General features: G+C 40.9%; 2 protein-coding genes across 2 annotated transcripts in view; both read right to left on the bottom strand.

Moving 5' to 3' along the window:
- Nucleotides 1-9,239, bottom strand: part of LOC112072322 (butyrophilin subfamily 1 member A1-like) — a 31,033-nt gene extending 21,794 nt beyond the window's left edge. Inside the window, exons 1-4 of the mRNA XM_070439745.1 lie at nt 9,053-9,239; nt 8,843-8,911; nt 7,782-8,132; nt 7,356-7,637 (exon numbers count right to left, since the gene is read on the bottom strand). Of these exons, the coding sequence (XP_070295846.1) occupies nt 7,356-7,637; nt 7,782-8,132; nt 8,843-8,909 (700 nt within the window). The 5' untranslated portion in view covers nt 8,910-8,911; nt 9,053-9,239. The remainder of the gene's footprint in view (nt 1-7,355; nt 7,638-7,781; nt 8,133-8,842; nt 8,912-9,052) is intronic.
- Nucleotides 9,240-17,981: 8,742 nt separating this feature from the next.
- On the bottom strand, nt 17,982-20,970 carry LOC112072325 (aftiphilin). The gene is made up of 6 exons (XM_070439743.1): nt 20,839-20,970; nt 20,598-20,761; nt 19,552-19,821; nt 19,301-19,427; nt 18,691-18,747; nt 17,982-18,137 (listed from the first exon to the last, which is right to left on the bottom strand). The coding sequence occupies exons 1-6, from the start codon at nt 20,968-20,970 to the stop codon at nt 17,982-17,984; spliced, it is 906 nt and encodes a 301-aa protein (XP_070295844.1).
- Nucleotides 20,971-21,585: the final 615 nt, after the last annotated feature.

The following is a 21,585-nucleotide window of genomic DNA, read 5'->3' on the forward strand; positions in this document are numbered from 1 at the left end:
GGTCCATCAGATAGAAAGATGTATCAGAAGACCTCACCTCTCTCAGTCTAGTGGTCCTCTACGCCCTCACAATCCTGTTCTAGAACAGCAATTAATCCGTGACTCCGGTCATCAGTGAATCCCAGGTGTCATCACCGAACACTACCCCTCTGCACACTACGTCATTTCCAATGTTTGAATAACAAGGTTAATATTAGGTTGAGCAACGCTTGATCAACGGTGAGATTACACCTACAGATAAACCTACAGTATATCTCACCCCACTCAACAGACAGCAATGAAGTTACTTTACATTTCCCGTTGTTTCTTCAACTATGCTTTAAAACCATCGTAAAAGAGCACAACCAAATTTCCAGTGGAACAAACCAAAAAACAACTGTTATGATTTTTTGTTTTGTTGGCACCCAATGTCCTCACTGCGCTTTCACTAATTTAAAGCACAGCAAAGTTTAACTGGAATACAATAGTCAGATATGTTTTTTATTTATAGAACAGATTCGTTAACTATCCTGTGCTTCATCTAATAGCAAAATCAAAATGATCTGACTGTAGTTCAATTTAAAAATCTACTTGGTTGACATCATCTAGTGGTTCTAATAAATATTATCAAAGTGTGATCTGAAGACACTACTTACCAATCTGGGTTCAAGGGTGACCTATAAATATGTAGAGTAGATGGCAAGACAGTGAGAACATCAATTAACATGAACACTCAAAGTAGATGTACTTCCCTCTCTCTGGGACTTCTTTGTCTCATATCAATCGTTTCTAACATGCAGAAGGAGCATCTTCAATGAGCTCAGAATTACCTTCTTAAAAGTGTTTTCTACTTTAAATTGGTTAAGATTAAAGAAATTTTACTTTTCGTGGTTTATGATGTGGGTAGTAAGTGAATCGTATTGGAAGACAGGATACTCTAACTATTCGCTGCTCTCAGGAGGTCTATTCTGAGTAAACTACGCTAGATAGTAGATGGAGAGACAGTGAGAAACATCAAAGACATGCGAACTCATAGAAATGTACCTTCTACTCCCTGGGACTCCTCGTCGGTCCGGATCGGAATTCAATCCAAATGTGCCAGGTAATACCCACAGGGCTCTTCAGCAAGCTCACAAATACTTTTTAAAAGATCCACCTGCATCACAGAGATCACCAATTCATTGGTAACACTGCCATGTTGACTCAATGTAAAATCACCCAATTACGTCTGTTATAGTGTGCTGTGTGTCTAATGCACCGTTGAATTGAATCCCGGACCTTAGTCTATACCACTGTTCCAACATCAGAACACCTGGGGCCATTCAGAAGTTGGCCATATTCCAATAAACAAAAGGTGGTCCCGCAACTGTTGCTTGTGGTAAAAAGCTGAGGGAGGGGCTGAAGAAGTAACATCACCTCAAATTCATAGACAGAGCTTGGAATGCAAGGCCTGACATACCAATGATACTGTATCAACATTATAGTTTTAACATGAGTTTTGAGGCCACATAGTGTCTTTTTACATTTACTTTGTTTTACAGCATTGAGATAAAACATAGGTTATATTTTGGGTTCGATGGGTATAGTTAAACAGCTCTTTAATCATTAATAAGTTATATTCTTCAAGAATTAGGGTAGAAAATTAATTATAACAAAACAATGGATGATGCACTACCGGCCGATTCCAAATTTGTGTAACAAACGAAAACATAACCTAGTTTTAATAAATCTAGCCCAAAGTGATGATCTGACAGACCGACTTTCTCTCTCCTTCTTGGTTCATAACTGAGTGATAACACTTGAGATAAATACAAGGTTAGATATTTTGGAGTTCTGATGGGGGTACATAGTTAAACTAAGCCTTTAAATCATGTATAAGTTATATTCTTTCAAGAATCAATGATATATAAAATTCATTTTAAAGTCAAGAATGAATGTAGGCAACGAACCGACTTGTCCTTGTGCTCAGGAAATGTATGTGTTACATAAATCTAGCTGTGATGATCTGAAAGACACGACTTACCTCTCTCCTTCCTGATGACATTGTAATATGTAGAGTAGATGGAAGACAGTGAGAACATCATTAACATGAACCCTAGAAGAGTAGTCTCTCTCTGGGACTTACTTGGTTGGGATTCAATCCAATGTGCAGTATAACCAGAGGTCTTCACAGCTGACAAAATACTTTATAAAGCATTTTCCACCGGTCATTCACAGACGATCACATTCATGGTAAACACTGCAACATGTTGACCAAAGCTTAAATACCTTTAAAGTCTTTATAACGTGTGCTGCTGTTCTAAATGCTCCTCATTAATCCGGACCCTTGTCTCATACCACTGTTCAAACATCAGGAACACTGGGGCCAATCAGAAGTTGGCCATAATCCAATACAAAAGTGTCCCCCCGCCACTGTTGTTTTTGGTAAAAAGCTGAGGGAGGGGCTGCCCGAATAACATCACTCTCAAATTCAATCAGACAGAGCTATGGATGCAGAGGAACTGACATACATGATACTGTATCAACCATTATAACTTGTTAACATGTTTTTGAGGCCACATAGTGTTTGTTTACATTTCCTTTGTTTTACAAGCATTGAGATAAAACAAGGTTATTATTTGGGTTCTGCATGGGGTAAACAGTTCAACTAAGCTCTTTCATGTATCAGTTATATTCTTCAAGAACAATTGATTATAAAATTCATTTATCAAGTCCAAGAATGAATGTAGAACGACCGAGTTGTTCCTTTGTGCTCAAAAAATGTAGTGTTTACATAAATCTAGCTGTGATGATTCTGAAGACACGACTTTACCTCTCTCCTTTCCTGATGACATCTGTAAACATGTAGAGTAGATGGGAAGACAGTGAGAACTATCTACGACATGAACACTAGAAAGAATGTGGTCCCTCTCTGGAACTCTTGTTCTCATAATCACTTTCTAACGTCACAAATATCTAATTAAGTTCCATGAGCCAGCAATACCTCTGTGAGACAACTTCTACAATAAAAATATTCTACCCTTAACACCACTTCTCAATTTCATCTCTTAAATGTGACTGGTCCATCATGATCCAGTGTATCAGACGCTACCTCTCTCTAGTTAGTGGTCCTCTACAGTCTACACATCTGTTCTAGAACTCAACATTATGTGACTGGTCCATCAGTGAACATCCGAGGTGTATCAGAGACTACTCTCTCTAGTCTAGTGGTCCTTACAGTCTCAACACCTGTTTCTAGACCTCAACATTAAGTGACTGGTCCATCAGTGATCCAGGTGTATCAGAGACTACTCTCTCTAGTCTAGTGGTCCTCTAACAGCTCAAGCACTTGTTCTAAAACATCAACATATGTGACGGTCCATCAGTGATCCCAGGTGTAATCAGAGACTACCTCTCTTAGTCTGTGGTCCTCTACAGCCTCAACACATCCTGTTCTAGAACATCAACATTTAATGGACTGGTCCATCAGTAATCCAGGAGTATCAGAGACTTGTGCTACAAAATAAAAATAAAATGTTGACATAATTGTAATTGATGATTCGAAACACTACTACCTCCCCTCCTTTGTGTCTGGTCATCTGTAAAGAAGTGGGTGAGAGGTGGAGATGGAAGACAATGAGAAATCATTAACATGTTAATTAGACAGCTGTAGTCCTGCATAGTGAATCTTTACAGTCATGTGTGTAATCTGGGTTATGGACAATAAACCACTACTTACCCCGCCGTGCAGTTTGAGTTGAATCTATTATCACACCGCAGATTAAAATCAGTCACAGTGTTAACATGTTAATCCACCTGCAGATTAAAATCAGTCATCAGTGTCACATGTTAATCACTGCAGGTTAAAATCAGTCATCAGTGTCAACATGTAATCACCTGATGTTAAAATCAGTCATCGTGTTAACATGTTATCACCTGCAGGTTAAAATCAGTCATCAGTGTTAACATGTTAATCACCTGCCAGGTTAAAATCAGTCATCAGATGTCAACATGTTAATCACCTGATGGTTAAAATCAGTCTCAGTGTTTAACCATGTTAACCACTGCAGGTTAAAATCAGTCATCGGTGTCAACATGTTAATCACCTGCAGATTAAATCAGTCATCAGTGTTAACATGTTAAAAATCAGTCATCAGTGTTAACATGTTAAACCTGCAGATTGAAATCAGTCATCAGTGTTAACATGTTAATCACCTGCAGGTGTAGTATATTATCCTGTATCCATAGAATACAACCACTGTGATGTGTTGAGGTTGAAAAAAACATTGAACATTTATTTTTAACAATGAAACATTCATATCATCTCTCAATTACCTTTCCTTATTACATATGCAGTAGATAGCCAGAGCTAACCAATCAGAATGACGGCTCCAGACAGCATGACACAATGAAGGCCATTCTCAATGGGGTTGTATCAAAATAACTCACCTAAACACACCACATCAAACAACAGGGTTTGGTACTAATACTACACACACATCATTACACATCAACAACAGGGTTTGGTACTAATACTACCACACACATCAACACACAGGGTTTGGTACTAATAACTCACACCACATCATTACACATCACAACAGGGTTTAGTACTAATACTACCACACACCATACCTCAACAACAGGGTTTGGTAGCTAATACTACACACACATTACACATCAACAACAGGGTTAGTACTAATACTCCCCCATCATCATTAACACATCAAACAACAGGGTTTGGTACTAATACTACCACACACCATTACACATCCAACACAGGGTTTGGTACTAAACTACACACACATATCTCACAATCAACAAAGGGTTTGGTACTAATAACTACCCCACATCATTACACATCAACAACAGGGTTTAGTACGAATATACCAACACAATCATTACACACTCAACAACAGGGTTTGGTACTAATACTACAACACATCATTAAAATCAAACAACAGGGTTTGGTACTAATACTACCACACACATCAACAACAGGGTTTGGTACTAATACTACCACACACATCATTACACACATCAACACAGGGTTTAGTACTAATACTACCACACACACATTACCATCAACACCAGGGTTTGTGAACTAATACTACCACACAATCATTACACATCAACAACAGGGTTTAGTACTAATACTACCACACACATCATTACACATCAACAACAGGGTTTGGTACTAATACTACACACACCATTACACATCAACAACAGGGTTTGGTACTAATACTACCACACAATCATTACATCAACAAGAGGTTTTGGTACTAATACTACCACATCATTACACATCAACAACAGGGTTTAGCTACTAATACTACCACAACACTCATTACACATCAACAACAGGTTTGGTACTAATACTACACACACATCATTACAACATCAACAACAGGTTTGGTACTAACTATACCACACCATCAACAACAGGGTTGGTTACTAATACTACCACACACTCAACCACAGGGTTTGGTACTAATACTACCACACATCTGTTACACTCAACAACAGGGTTTAGTACTAATACTACCACACACACATTACCACATCATCAACAGGGTTGGTACTAATACTACCACACACCCCATTACACATCAACAACAGGGTTTGGTAACTACTACCACACATCATTAAACATCAACAACAGGGTTTAGTACTGATACTACACACACATCATTACACATACAACAGGGTTTGGTACTAATACTACACAACACATCATTACACATCAACAACAGCGGTTTAGTAATAATACATACCGCACACACATCATTACAGCATCAAACAACAAGTGTTTGGTACTAATCTACCACACCATGCATTACACATAACAAGTGTTTTGTACTACTACTACCACACACATCATTACACATCAACAACAAGGGTTTGGTACTATACTACCACACGTCATTACACATCAACAGCAGTGTTTGGTACTGAATACTACCACACATCATTACACATCAACAACAGGGTTTGGTACTAAATACTACCAACACATCATTAATACACAACAAGAGGGTTTGGTCTAATACTACCACACATCATTACACATCAACAACGGGTTTGGCTACTAATACTGGCACACACACATCATTACATCACACCAGCGTTTGGTACTAATATTACCACACATCAATACAGGGTTTGGTACTAATACTACCACACCAATCATTACACATCAACAACGGGGTTTGGTACTAATCTACCACACACACCAACCCCAGGGTTTGGTACTAAAACTACCACACATCATTACACATCAACAACAAGGTTTGGTACTAATACTACCAACACATTCATTACACATCAACAACAGGGGTTTGGTACTAAACTACACACACATCAACACACAGGGTTTGGTACAATAATACTACCACACATCATTACACATCAACATCAGGTTTTGGTACTAATACACCACCATACATTACACATCGACAACAGGTTTGATACTAATCTAACCACACACATTCATTCACATCAACAAACAGGGTTTGGTCCTAATACAACACACAACATCATTACACATCAACAACAGGGTTTGGTACTAATACTACCCACACATCATTACACATCAACAACAGGGTTTGTGTACTAATACTACCACACATCAACAACAGGGTTTGGTACTATACTACCACACATCATTACACATCGACAACAGGGTTTGGTACTAATACTACCACACATCACTACACATCAACACAGGGTTTGGTACTAATAATACCACACATCAATTACACAATCAACAACAGGGTTTGGTACTAATACTACCACACACATCAACAACAGGGTTTGGTACTAATACTACCACAATCATACCATCAACAAGAGGGTTTGGTACTAATACTACCACACATCATTACACCACATCGACAACAGGGTTTGGTACTAATACTACCACACCATCATTACACATCGACCAACAGGGTTTGGTACTAATACTAACCACACACATCCAGTTACACATCAATACAACAGGGTTTGGTACTAATACACCACACACAATCAACACCAGGGTTTGGTACTAATACTAACCACACATCATTACACATCAACAACGGGTTTTGGTACTAATACTAACCACAACACATCAACACCAGGGTTTGGTACTAATACTACCACACATCATTACACATCAACAGAGGGTTTGTACTTACTCCACACACCATTACACATCAACAACAGGGTTGGTACTAATACTACACACATCACAACAGGTTGTACTAATACACCACACAGCAGTGGAGTGTTTCATAATAAACACTATTCTTTTGTATTGTTAACTCAAAGCCTTTGGTTAAAACACATACTGGACATTAACACATCAATATCTCCAGTGTTTAATGTCTACATAATATTATGTTGTTACTCACTAGGGAGGTGAACCTCTGTCTCCATCTTCTCATTGAGCCGGCTCTGTTGGACTCTGCAGGTAAAGCGGTTGGTGTCAGTCTCCTGGACAATGACATGTTGTTTGACTCTGTAGAATCCCTTGAAGTCTCTGTGTGTCTCAGGAGGACCAGCAGAGAGATGGACTCCTTTACTGTCCAGCCACACCAGCTCAGGCTSAGGGTGCCAGCCTTCTGATTCACACAGCAAACCCATCCCTCCCTCTCTGTGTCCCTCAATAGACACCACTGGCTTGGATCCTACAGCTACAGATACACAGATTGACTGGATGTTAACTGGTGACAGGCTGTGATCAAATAGACACATACTGTATTCAGTAATATGAAGGAAAGAGGTGATGTCATTGTACTGTAGTTAGATTATTACATTAACATGAAAATAAACTTCACCTTTAACGAGGACTTGAATAGTGAAATCATCATACCAGCTCTTTGCCTTAATAAAACATTTGTAATGTCCCTCATCAGTGCCTTGTACCCTGGTCAGTTTCAAAGAGGTGTTTCCCCTCCACAGTTCCTCTTCAAACAGTGATGTTCTTCCTCTATAGGAGGGAATCTGATCATCTCGTATTATTCTGTGGTTTTGGTAACGATAGACACGACCGTCTGTGAAGTCCAGGTTCAGCCAGTCCACTGTCATGTCCTCAGCACTGATGTTGGGTTTGAGGTAACAGGGCAGAATAATGTCATCACCAGCTACAGCAACAATGGGATCAGTTGGACCAAGAACCTCAAACCTCTCTGAAGATAAAAGACAGATTAACAGTTTCAATAGTTTATAGTGTTCTCCTCTGTCATCTGCACTGATCTAAAATACACTGTAGTATATATAGTGGTACTATACTACTATACACTGTAGTATATATAGTAGTACTAGACACTGTAGTGTATATATAGTAGTACTAGACACTGTAGTGTATATATAGTAGTACTAGACACTGTAGTGTATACAGTAGTACTATACACTGTAGTATATATAGTAGTACTATACACTGTAGTATATATAGTAGTACTATACTACTTTACACGGTGGTATATATAGTAATACTAATCCATCTTAGGTTATGCACCTTAACACTACACAAGCAACTAAAGACACAATACGATCATATTAATATGAATCACACACACATCAGTGCAGATGAAGGAAAGGAGACTAGGAGATTAAATCACCTTAGGCCATGCATCCTAAAGGGATCTCCACAGTTTACACAATGGAGCCGACAGACAATAGTAGTAGAACTATCTAGACAGAGAAGCAAAAGGACCTCCGTCGGCTCCGTTTGATTAGACTGTGTAGAACCCTTAAGACCACAATAGTGACTACGTTTGATTAGACTGTGTAGAACCCTTAAGACCACAATAGTGACTAAAGACACAATGAGATCATATTAATCACACACACAGAGGTATTGAAGGCAGTGAGAGATTAAATGTGTATTCTACTGTACCAGAGCCTGCTGTGTGTAGGAGATGTAGAAGAGTCACACACAGACAGTCTAGTTGAGTCACCTTCATTCCTGAAGACAATTACATTCATCATAAAGAGAAAGACTAACATAACTTGTAACCAGGAAAGCAATACTGTAGCATTAATTCTACAATAACAATGGATAACATAGTATAACACATTTCAAAAGACAACTAGCTGATCCATTTACCTGGTTGAATCGGTCCTATTGAGGCACTGCAGTCTGATAAATGTACTAGTGTTCTGTGATCAAACTATTGTGATGTGATCACACTACTTCCTTATTCTTTTCTATTCCTTGGAACAAGAACCTGTTCAACTGCATCGCTGCACACAACTGTTGCATAGTGAGCTCAGAATCAGATAACATGAGAGTGAACTGTGGGGTAATTTTGTTGAGGATTCAAGCCTGGCTGATGTGTAGACACGTGAAACAGAGAGTTCTAATAACCCAAGCAAAACATATTACAGTTTACTTAAATCTGTGCCACTCCATTCATATAGTATGATATGTTTCTGTTAGGTTACATTACTAGACTAGATGTAACTTAGTCAACATTAATCCAGAACACTCAAATTAGTATAAGTTACGTTTGGTATGGTCACATAAGCAGATGGTTACTGACGGCAGAAGTGAAGCAGGGTGGTTGGTCGAGGTGGACGTATAACACAAACTCTAGTGTGATAATCTAGTGTGACGTGTTTGAATCTCACAACGGACAAACACAGTTCACACTCATGTACTCTTCTAAATCATTTCCATTTGAATGTACATTAAAAGGAACAGCCAAGGAGCGCAAGGCTTTCAAGCCTTTCTATAGGCTCTTTTTTTATTTCATTTCACCTTTATTTAACCAGGTAGGCAGTTGAGAACAAGTTCTCATTTACAACTGCGACCTGGCAAAGATAAAGCAAAGCAGTGCGACACAGCAACAACACAGAGTTACACATGGAATTAACAAGCGTACAGTCAATAACACAATAGAAAAAAAGAAAGTCTATATACAGTGTGTGCAAATGGCATGAGGAGGTAAGGCAATAATAGGCCATAGTAGCGAAGGAATTACATTTAGTAGATTAACCCGGAGTGATAGATGAGCAGATGATGATGTGCAAGTAGAGATACTGGTGTGCAAAAGGAGCAGAGAAGTAAATAAAAACAATATGGGGATGAGGTAGTAGATTGGGCTGGGTATTTACAGATGGGACTATACAGTACTACTCGTCCTGTATGCTATAGTCGGCTGGCCCTCGCTACATATTCGTCCCCAGACCCACTGGCTCCAGGTCATCTATAAATCTATGCTAGGTAAAGCTCCGCCTTATCTCAGCTCACTGGTCACGATAACACACCCCACCGTAGACACGCTCCAGCAGGTATATCTCACTGGTCATCCCCAAAGCTAACACCTCCTTTGGCCGCCTTTCCTTACAGTTCTCTGCTGCCAGTGATGGAAACAGAATTGCAGAAATCGCTGAAGCTGGAGACTTAACATTTCCCTCACTAACTTTAAACATCAGCTATCTGAGCAGCTAACCGATCGCTGTAGTGGGTGTGTAAAGGGGCTTTGGCTAACAAAACGGACACTCGGGAGCACTGATAGACCTGCATTCAACGTTTGCTGAGTAGAGTATTGGAAGCTATTTTGTAGATGACATTGCCGAAGTTGAGGATCGGTAGGATAGTCAGTTTTACGAGGGTAAGTTTGGCGGCGTAGGCTTTGTTGCGAAATAGAAAGCTGATTCTAGATTTGATTTTGGATTGGAGATGTTAAATATGAGTCTGGAAGGAGAGTTTACAGTCTAGCCAGACACCTAGGTATTTGTAGTTGTCCACATATTCTAGGTCAGAACCGTCCAAGGTAGTGATGCTAGTCGGGCGGGCAGGTGCCGGCAGCAATCGGTTGAAAAGCATGCATTTGGTTTTACTAGCGTTTAAGAGCAGTTGGAGGCTACGGAAGGAGTGTTGTATGGCATTGAAGGTCGTTTGGAGGTTAGTTAACACAGTGTCCAAAGAAGGGCCAAATGTATACAGAATGGTGTCGTCAGCGTAGAAGTGGATCAGGGAATCACCCGCAGCAAGAACGACATCATTGATATATACTTTAATGTCTTGTGTTTTTCCATAGGAAGTCCCTTACATTTTACAGTCCATAGTTTTCCTCCACAGATCTTATTGTTCAGCACCAGTTAACTATAGGTTACATTAATTTAATATCTTTAGAATGTGCAAAGGCATCCTTGAAAATGTATACAGGCAGCGGGAACAAGTGTGAGAAAAAACTGTTACAAACCCGGTTAAATAGGTCTGGACTGGYGAGGCCAACCCACCTCTACAGTCTGTCCAATAGGACATTATGGTGAACAGTGTCAAATGCAGCACTTAAATCTAAGAGTACAAGGACAGAGAGKTGTTTGGCATCTGTAATGGTTCTAAGATCATTTACSTCTTTAACTAAGGCTGTCTAAGTGTTGTGGTGGGCACGAAAACCAGATTGGAGCACGTCGCCATCCACATCGACGAGGCCGCAGTTGAGTAGGTCGAGAGCTTCAAGTATCTTGGTGTCCAAATCACTAAAGACTTAAAATGGTCCAAACACACACATACAGGCGTGACAGTGCCTCTTACCCCTCAGGTGGTTGAAAAAGTTTGGTATGGGCCCTCAAATCCTTACGTTATACAGCTGTACCATTCAGAGGATTTTGACTGGCTGGTTGGACCCTTTATATGGTATGGTATTGAACTGACCCTGTATATAGMATGGTARTGAACTGACCCTGTATATAGTATGGTATTGAACTGACCCTGTATATAGTATGGTATTGAACTGACCCTGTATATAGTATGGTATTGAACTGACCCTGTATATAGTATAACACGTTCCCACCCAGTTTCCTCTTGAATCAATTCAGATGTGCATTGGCAAACTTCAGATGCATGTATATGTGCTTCTTGAGCAGGGGACCTTGCGGCACGCTGCAGGATTTCCAGTCCTTCACGCGTAGTGTGTACATGTTTTCTGGTGACTAGGTCCCAGCTGCCTTGAGATCATTGACAAGATCCCCTGGTTAGTTTCTGGGCTTGTCCTCCCTTCTCATGATCATTGCAAACTCCACGAGGTGAGATCTTGCCATGAGTCCCAGGCCGAGGGAGTTTGACAGTTATTTTTGTGTTTCTGCCATTGCGAATAATCGCACCAACTGTTGTCACCTTCTCACCAAGCTGCTGCAATTGGTCTTGTAGCCCATTCCAGCCTTGTGTAGATCTACAATCTTGTCCCCTGACATCCTTGGAGAGCTCTTTGTCTTTGCCTGGTGGCAGAGTTTGGAATCTGATTGATTGATTCTTCTTGACAGGTGTCTTTAACAGGTAACAAACTGAAATTAGGAGCACTCCCGTTAACAGTGTGCTCCTAAATCTCGAGCTCTTACCTGGTATGAAAGACCAGCCGGGAGCCAGAAATCTTCTATTGAGAGGGTCAAATACTTATTCGCTCATTAAAATGCAAATCAATTCTAAATAACATTTTTGACATGCTTTTCTGGATATTTTTGTGTTATTCTGTCTTCTCACTGTTCAAATAAACCTACCATTAAAAGTATAGACTGATCAATTCTTTGTCAGTGGTGTAAACGTACAAAATTCAGCAGGGATCCAAAATACTTTTTCCCTCACTTATACACGTCAGTTAATTACCATACTATATAACTGGTCAGTTCCAATACCATTTCATATACGGGGTCTTGTTAATACCATACTATTATACAGGGTTCAATTTAATTTACCATACTATATACAGGCTCAGTTCAATACCATACTATAATTACAGGGTCAGTTCAATACCATACTATATACAGTGTCATGTTCAGTACCATCTAATACATGGTCAGTTCAATACCATACACAAAGGGTCAGTTCAATACCATACTATATACAGGCGTCAGTTCAATACCATACTATTTACAGTCATCAGTACCATACTATATACAAGGTCAAGTTCAATACTATACTACATACAGGTCAGTTCATACCATACTATATACAGGGTCAGTTTAATTACCATACTATATACAGGGTTCAGTTCAATACCATACTATTACAGGCGTCAGTCAATACCGATACTATATACAAGGTCAGTTCATACCATACTATTATTACAAGGCTCAGTTCCAATACCGATGACTATATTACAGGTCAGTCAATTACCAACTATTATACAGGTCAGTTTTAATACCAACTATATACAGTGTCAGTTTAATACCATACTACCCTATACAGGTCAGTTCAATACCATTACATATTACAGGGTCAGTTCAATACTATACTATAACAGGCTCATCAATACCATAACTAGTATTACAGGTCAGTTCAAATACCATACACAGTGTCAGTTCCAAACCCATACTATATACAGGTCAGTTCAGTACCTACTATATAACAAGGTCAGTGCAATACTATACTACAACAGGTCAGTTCAATACCATACTAATACAGGGTCAGTTCAAATACCATACTATATACAGGGTCAGTTCAATACCATACTAATATACATGGTCAGTCAAGTACATACTATATAAGGGTCAGTTCAATACCATACTATATACAGGGTCAGTTCAGTACATACTATATTACAGCGTCAGTTCAATACCATACTATATACAGGGTCAGTTCAGATACCAACACAGGGTCAGTTCAATACCATACTTATAACAGGTCATTCGTACCATACTTATATACAAAGTCCAGTTCAATACTATGACTACATACAGGGTCGTTCAATACCATACTATATACAGGTCAGTTCAAGACCATACTATATACAGGGTTCAGTTCAATACCATACTATATACATGGTCAGTTCAACAACCATACTATATACGCCAGCGTCAGTTTAATACCATACTATATACAGTCAGTTCAATACCATTACTATGTACATCAGTTCAATACCCAATACTATATACAGTTCAGTTCAGTACCATACTAATATACAGGGTCCAGTTCAGTACCTACTATATACAGGTCAGTTCAATACCATACTATATACAGGTCCAGTTTAATACCAGACTATATAACAGTTCAGTTTGAATACCGATACTATATACGGGTCAGTTCATACCATACTATATACAGGTCAGTTCAGTTACCATACTATATACAGGGTCGTAAATACCATACTAGATACAGGATCAGTTCAATACCATACTATATACAGGGTCAGTTTAAATACCATACTATATACAGGCGTCATTCGAGACATACTATTTACAGGTCAGTTCAATACCATTACTATATACAGGTCAGTTTCAATACCATACTATAACAGGTCAGTTCAATACCATACTATATACAGGGTCACCCCCCCCCCCTCCCCCCCCCCCCCCCCCCCCCCCCCCCCCCCCCCCCCCCTTCCCCCCCCCCCCCCCCCCCCCCCCTTTTCCCCCCCCCCCCCCCCCCCCCCACCCCCCCCCCCCCCCCCTGTTCCAATACCAGTACTATATACAGGGTCAAGTCATACTATACTATAATACAGGGTCAGTTCCAATACCATACTATATACAGGTCAGTTCAATAACCATACTATATACAGGGTCAGTTCATACCATAACATATACAGGGTCAGTTCAATTACCATACATTATACAGGTCAGTTCAGATACTATACTATATACAGGGTCAGTCAATACCATACTATATACAGGTCAGTTCAATACCATACTAATTATACAGGTCAGTTCAATACCATACTATATACAGGGTCAGTCAAACCATACCATATACAGGTCAGTTAATACCATACTATATACAGGGCATTTAATACCATACTATATACAGGGTCATCTCAATACCATACTATATACAGCGTCTTTCAATACCATACTATATACAGGGTCATTCATACCATTCTATATAGGGTCTGTTTAATACCTATACTATATACAGGGCAGTTTAATACCAATCTAATACAGGGTCGTCAATACCATTACTATATACAGGGTCAGTCAAACACCAGTACTATATTTACAGGTCAGTTCAGTACCATACTATATACAGGTCCTAATTACCAGACTATATACAGGTCAGTTCAATACCATACCATATACAGGGTCAGTCAATACCAACCCATATATCAGGTCAGTTCAATCCATACTATATTACAGCGGTCAGTTCAAATACCATACCATATTTACAGGTAGTTCAATACCATACCATATACAGGGTCAGTTCAATACCATACCATATACAGGGTCAGTTCAGTACCATACTTATAAAGGTCAGTTTTAATACCATACATATACAGGGTCAGTTCAGACCATATTCTATATACAGGGTCAGTTCAATACCATACTATATACAGGCGTCAGTTCAATTAACCATCACTATCTACAGGGTCGTTTAATACCGATACTAATACAGTGTCAGTTTAATTTACCTACTATATACAGGGGTCAGTTCGAATACCATACTATATACAGGGTCAGTTCCAAATACTATTATATTACAGGGTCAGGTTCAATACCATACTAATACAGGGTCAGTTCAATACCATACAACAGGCGTCAGTTCCGATTACCATACTTATACAGGTCAGTTCATCCATACTTAATTACTAGGTCAGTTCCAATACTATACTACATACAGGGTCAGTTCAATACCATACTAATATACAGGTCAGTTCAATTACCATTACTATATACAGGGTCAGTTCGAATACCATACATATACATGCGTCAGGTCAGTACCATACTATATACAGGTCAGTTCAATACCATACTATAACAGGTCATTCAGTACCAACTATATACAGGTCATGTTCAATACCATACTATATACAGGCAGTTCAATACCATTACACATGGCGTCAGTTTCAATACCTACTAATATACAGGGTCAGTTCAGTACCATACTATATACAAAGGTCAGTTCAATACAACTACAATACAGGTCAGTTCAAATACATACTATATACAGGTCAGTTCATATACCATACTATATACAGGGTCAGTTCAATACCATACTATATACATGGTCAGTTCAACACCTATACTATATAACCAGGTCAGGTAATACCATACTATATACAGGGTCTTCAATGACCATACTATATACAGGGTCAGTTCCAATACCATACCTTATACATGTCAGTTCAAGTACCATACTAATACAAGGCGTCAGTTTAATACCATACTATATTACAGGTGTCAAGTTCAACTACCATACTATATAACAGGGTCAGTTTCAATAACCAACTATATACAGTGTCAGTCAGTACATATTAAAGGCAGCGACTATACTATATACAGGGTCAGTTCAATACATACATATACAGGGTCAGTTCAGTACAATACAATACCAGGTCAGTTAAATACCCATATATACTACAGGATCAGTTCAATACCATACTATATACAGCGGTCAGTTAAGTACCATACATATACAGGTCAGTTCAGCTACCATAACTATTACAGGGTCAGTTAATACCATACTATATACAGGTTCAGTCAATACCATCTATATACAAGGGTCAGTTCAATACCAGACTATATACAGGGTCAGTTCAATACCATAACTATATACCAGGGTAGTTTCAATATCATACTATATACAGTCTCCTCTCAACAGGTTCAGTTCAATATACCAATACTATATACAGGTCAGTTCAAATACCATACATATACAGGGTCAGTTCAATGACCATACTATTATAACAGGGTTCAGTATTCATAACAGGTAGTCATCTACTATATACAGGGTCATTCAATACCATACTATATACAGGGTCAGTGTTCAATACCATACCTATATATACAGGGTTTCAGTTCCAATACCATACCTATATACAGGGTCAGTTGCAATACCATTACTATATACAGGTTCAGTTAATACCATTACTCATAACGGGCAGTTCAATACCATACTATATACAGGGTCAGTCAATACCATACCTATATCAACGGAGGTGCAATATCGGTAGTTCAATACCATTAACTATATTACAGGGTCAGTCAATACAGTACTTGTGTCATTCGCTCATATTACAGGGCAGTTACCACCTGGTCTAGTTTAATACCATAACTATTATACGGGTCAGTTCATATTCCAGCGTATTAATACCATTACTATATTACAGGTCAGCTTCAATACCATTACTATCATACAGGTCAGTTCAATGCACCATACTAATTATACAGGGTCAGTTCTAGCCATACTATATACAGGGTCGTGTTAATACCATGACTATATACAACCAGTCATACACAGGTCAGTTCAATACCATACCATTACCAGGGTCAGTTCAATGACCGATACTATATACAGGGTCAGTTCAATACCATACATATGAGCCGTCAGCTACATACATATACAGGTTCATAATCCACATATACGGGTCAGTTCAATACCATTACATATACAGGGTCAGTTCAATACATACATATATTACAGCGTCAGCTTCAATACCATTACTATATAACAGCGGTCAGTTCAATACCATACTAGTATTACAGCGGTCAGTTCAATACTATACTATATACAGGGTCAGCTTTCATGTACCAACTATATACAGGTCAGTTGAAGTACCAATATATACAGGGCAGTCAGTACATAAATAGTTCATCATGACGTATATACAGGCAGTCAGTCTTCTATATACGGTACACATACTAGTATACAGCGTCAGTTCAATACCATACTATATACGGTCAGTCAACACTTACACGTCTATACCATACTATATACAGGGTCAGTTCCAATAATACTATATACAGCGTCAGTTCAAATACCATTACTAATTACAGTGGTCAGTTCAATACCATACGTATATAAGTCAAGGTTTCCAATACCATACTATATACATGGGTCAGTATCGAGTACCATACATATACAGTCAGTTAATGCCATACTATATACAGGCGTCAGTTCAATACCCATACTATATACAGCGTTCAGTTCAAATACCATACTAATATCAGGTCAGTTCAATACCATACTATATACAGGTCAGTTTCAATACCATACTATATACAGGGTCAGTTCCAATACCATCTACTATTACAGGTCAGTTCAATACCATACTATATACAGGGTCAGCATTCAAACCNTTAAATGGACCCACATATCAGCATCTAGGACAACTTCTCCCTACACCTGTTTCTGTACCTTTTATTGACGAGGTGGTGGTGGTTTCCTGTGACCCAGGAAGTGCTTGTGTGCAGCAGTCTTCTCCGCAGCTGAAGCTGCTCTCAGTGGCTCTTTGGTGGGCCTCTAACATTCCCTGAGAGAGAAAAGAGGGGAGAGGGCGAGAGAGAGAGAGGGGAGAGAGGGGGGATGACGGGGAAAGAGAGAGATGGGAGAGCGATAGGGAATAAAAGGTGAAGGGGAAAGGGAGAGGCAGAGAAAGAAAGAGGTCACCATGATAACACTTGGCACAAGACACTTGGAATACATGTCACATGATGAAAGGTTTGGAGAGGGAGAAAGCAATATGGCCGACTGCCAAGTCATCATCTTATTGCTTTACACCTACCCAGTAGTTGTAGATCTGTGAACATTAAGGGGCTATCAGCATWCAAGGCTAAGGGAAGGTAGCCTGGTCCCAGATCTGTTTGTGCTATCATGTCAATTCCTGGTCATGTTTGGCATAACAAGGAGTGGCATGACAGAACAAACTGACTGGTACACATGCTTAGGGGGAGGATCTAGGGACAGAAATGGAACTAGGGCCACCATGGACTGTGTCCATATGGGCCCTGGTCTAAAGTAGTGCACTATACAGGGAACAGGGTTCCATTTCGGACACAGTACAGTATCTCCATCAGTCCACTCACCAGGCTGGCTGCAAACACAGGAACKATGACAGGCTGCTTTCTCTGACCAGTGAACAACTGTGGAGGAGAGACAGAATCAGAAATCACCAAGTAACTTTACATGTAGCAGGAATTCAAGCTGGTGAAACGGTGCTGCTTTTACACAAAATAAACAGAATATACAGACAGAATAACATTATGTTATAGATGAAGAATTGACATATAATCCACATACAGTATGTACACTATAGATACAGCAACAACAGAACACTTCTACATAGTAAAGGGGATATATAGACACATTTACAGTAGATGATGTACAATATGGAATTATGGGGAGGGAGGGGCTTACGGACAGACAGACACATGACTTACTACATCGTTGATGTTGTTGTTGTCAAAGACAGATGGCTTCATGTTTTATTTAGTTATGTTTCTCTAATGGAAAGTCCTTCATTGAGCACTATATATGTGGATGTTATAAAGTCATGTGAAATGCCAGCCATCCATTTTCTTACTGTTTGTTTACATGTGCTGTTATTCTGTTGAGGAGGCTGTGGCTCACTCTGCTACGCATGGAGCCATTCACATAATTACAGAGTGTGGCTTTAAACTGAAAAGAGGCCGTTACCATGTTCCTGGTGTCCATCCCCAGACAACGGAGCAGGGCCCTGTTGCTATGGGAACCGCCCCACTGGAATCCCAGGCCCACGGCATCGTGGAGGTCCTGAGGCTGCCGCCACGCGCCCCTAGGAACCCTGGGTAAAGCAAACAAGGAGGCGGTCACATACAGCAGAGTAGTGCTTTGGTCAGCCTCCAATGCTATCTGCTGTTATTCCACTGAATCATCATCCTCATCATCATCACTAGAGGATCTCTCACCAGTGTGTAGTGTGGTTGAGCCCCTTCGTCTCCTCTTCCTCAGGCTGTGTGTCTAGAGTCTCTAGCAGAGCCCTGAGGCTGAGTACATTCAACACCTCAACCCACTGTCCTCTCCATCCCCGTCTCCTCCTCCTCCTCCATAGTCTCCTCCGCTCCACCAGTCTCCTCCCCCTCCACCCCAGTCTCCTCCCTCTCCTGATCCAGTTCTGGGACTGCCATGCAGGGAAGCTGGTCTGTAGGACTCTTCTGTAGCCGGATAGACAGGGAGGCCTGAATGGGAGAGACAGGGCTTGTTTGAGATCTAGTACAGAGCAGTCTACTACATTGTAATCAAAACAAATTCATGGGAAGATTTTTAACTAACTATGTCCATCTACCTAATTTTGAGCAAACTGAAGTCTGGCAGGAACTGTCTTATTCAGCAAACTCATTTTAGTGTGAACAACCTCTAGGAGCAACCTCTAGGAAAACCTCTAGGGAGCTGCTCTAGGGAGCTGCCTCTAGGGAGCTGCCTCTAGGAGCAGCCTCTAGGGAGCAGCCTCTAGGGAGCAGCCTCTAGGGAGCAGCCTCTAGGGAGCAGCCTCTAGGAGCAACCTCTAGGAGCAACCTCTAGGAGCAACCTCTAGGAGCAACCTCTAGGAGCAACCTCTAGGAACAGCCTCTAGGAACAACCTCTGGAGCAACCTCTAGGAGCAACCTCTAGGAGCAACCTCTAGGCTAACTGCAGTGACAATCTATTGATACAATAATAAAAACCATCTGGGCAGAATTATGACAAACAAACTACAAATGTCAGAGTGGATTTCTACCAGACGTGGGACAACTAAGTACTGTAGGATGCCTCGTTATCCAGATCCTGGAGAATCCTGTTGGGAATCCCAACGTTCTATCACTTTACATTTGAGCATGCGGCAGCTGACCATTCATCACACCGGTATAAATTGTGTGTTGGCCGTGTTGAGGAAAATGTGAGGTGTCAGAGCTGGGACTGTCTCTCCGGCGTTACGCAATATAAATCCACTCTACTAACTCAGAGGACCACTCACCTGCAGACTGTCCCTTCGTACAGCAGCACCCTCTGAAAACTCTCTCCCCCCTTCTTCTCCTCTGCCTCTTCTGTCCGCCTGGCTCTATCCTCCTCTCCAAACTCTGCCCAGGTCTCCCCCTCCGACAGACCTCTCTGGTCCCCATACGCCCCCAGCCCTCCTCCCTCTCACCCTGCCCCTCCAGGGGAGCAGAGTGGAAGTCTGCAAAGCTGTCGCTGAGGGGAAGGTCTCCCTGTCCAACCTCCTCCCCACACGCCTGGGTCGGACCTGGGTCCTCAGAATAGTCCTGGTCAAAGTCACCAAAGCCCTCCTGTGTCCTGGACTCTGATTGGTTGAAGTCAGCAAAGTCCTCCTGGCTAGGGAGGATCAGCATCCCTGAAGTTTCCAAAGTCCTTTCTTCCTCTTTCCTCCACCATCTTTGTCTCGGTCTCCTCCCTGAGGTCACTCCGCTGCACCTCCTCTTCTCTCTCCTCCTCCCCTATTGACGAGGGAGTGAAGACATCTCGCCAAGGTCCCCAAACTCCTCAAAGCGTCTGACGACACAGCCTCACCAAAGGAGGAAAACTCCTCACTCATGACCACTGACTGTGGTGGGAGAGGAGAGACACTGTCCTCTGTTTCGCTCTCCTTATCTTCCTCCTCATCCCCCTCTCCCTCCAGTTCTGGGTCCTGTGTAAGCATGCTATCCCTGTTGATGCTGGGTGCCTCTCCCAGGCTCCCCAGCCCCTCACCCCTAGCACAGAGATCCCGTGGTGGCTAAGAGGCAGAGTCTTGAGGGTGGCCCCTTAGCTCACAGTGTTGCTGGACTCCAGTGCAGTCCTGTCCCCTTGCTGTGCTAAACATGAGAGTCAGGCCGCAGGCTCTATTCTGGCCCGCTGCTCTATGTCCTTCTGGACCGAGTGTGCATTGCAGAAACCGTTGGTTAGGTTTGTCCCTTCCATCCTGCCGTCCTTCCTGTGCTCCGTACTGTGAGTGAAGCCGCAGCACC

This window comes from Salvelinus sp. IW2-2015, unplaced genomic scaffold (genome assembly GCF_002910315.2).
Source record: "Salvelinus sp. IW2-2015 unplaced genomic scaffold, ASM291031v2 Un_scaffold1890, whole genome shotgun sequence".
NCBI lineage: Eukaryota > Metazoa > Chordata > Actinopteri > Salmoniformes > Salmonidae > Salvelinus > Salvelinus sp. IW2-2015.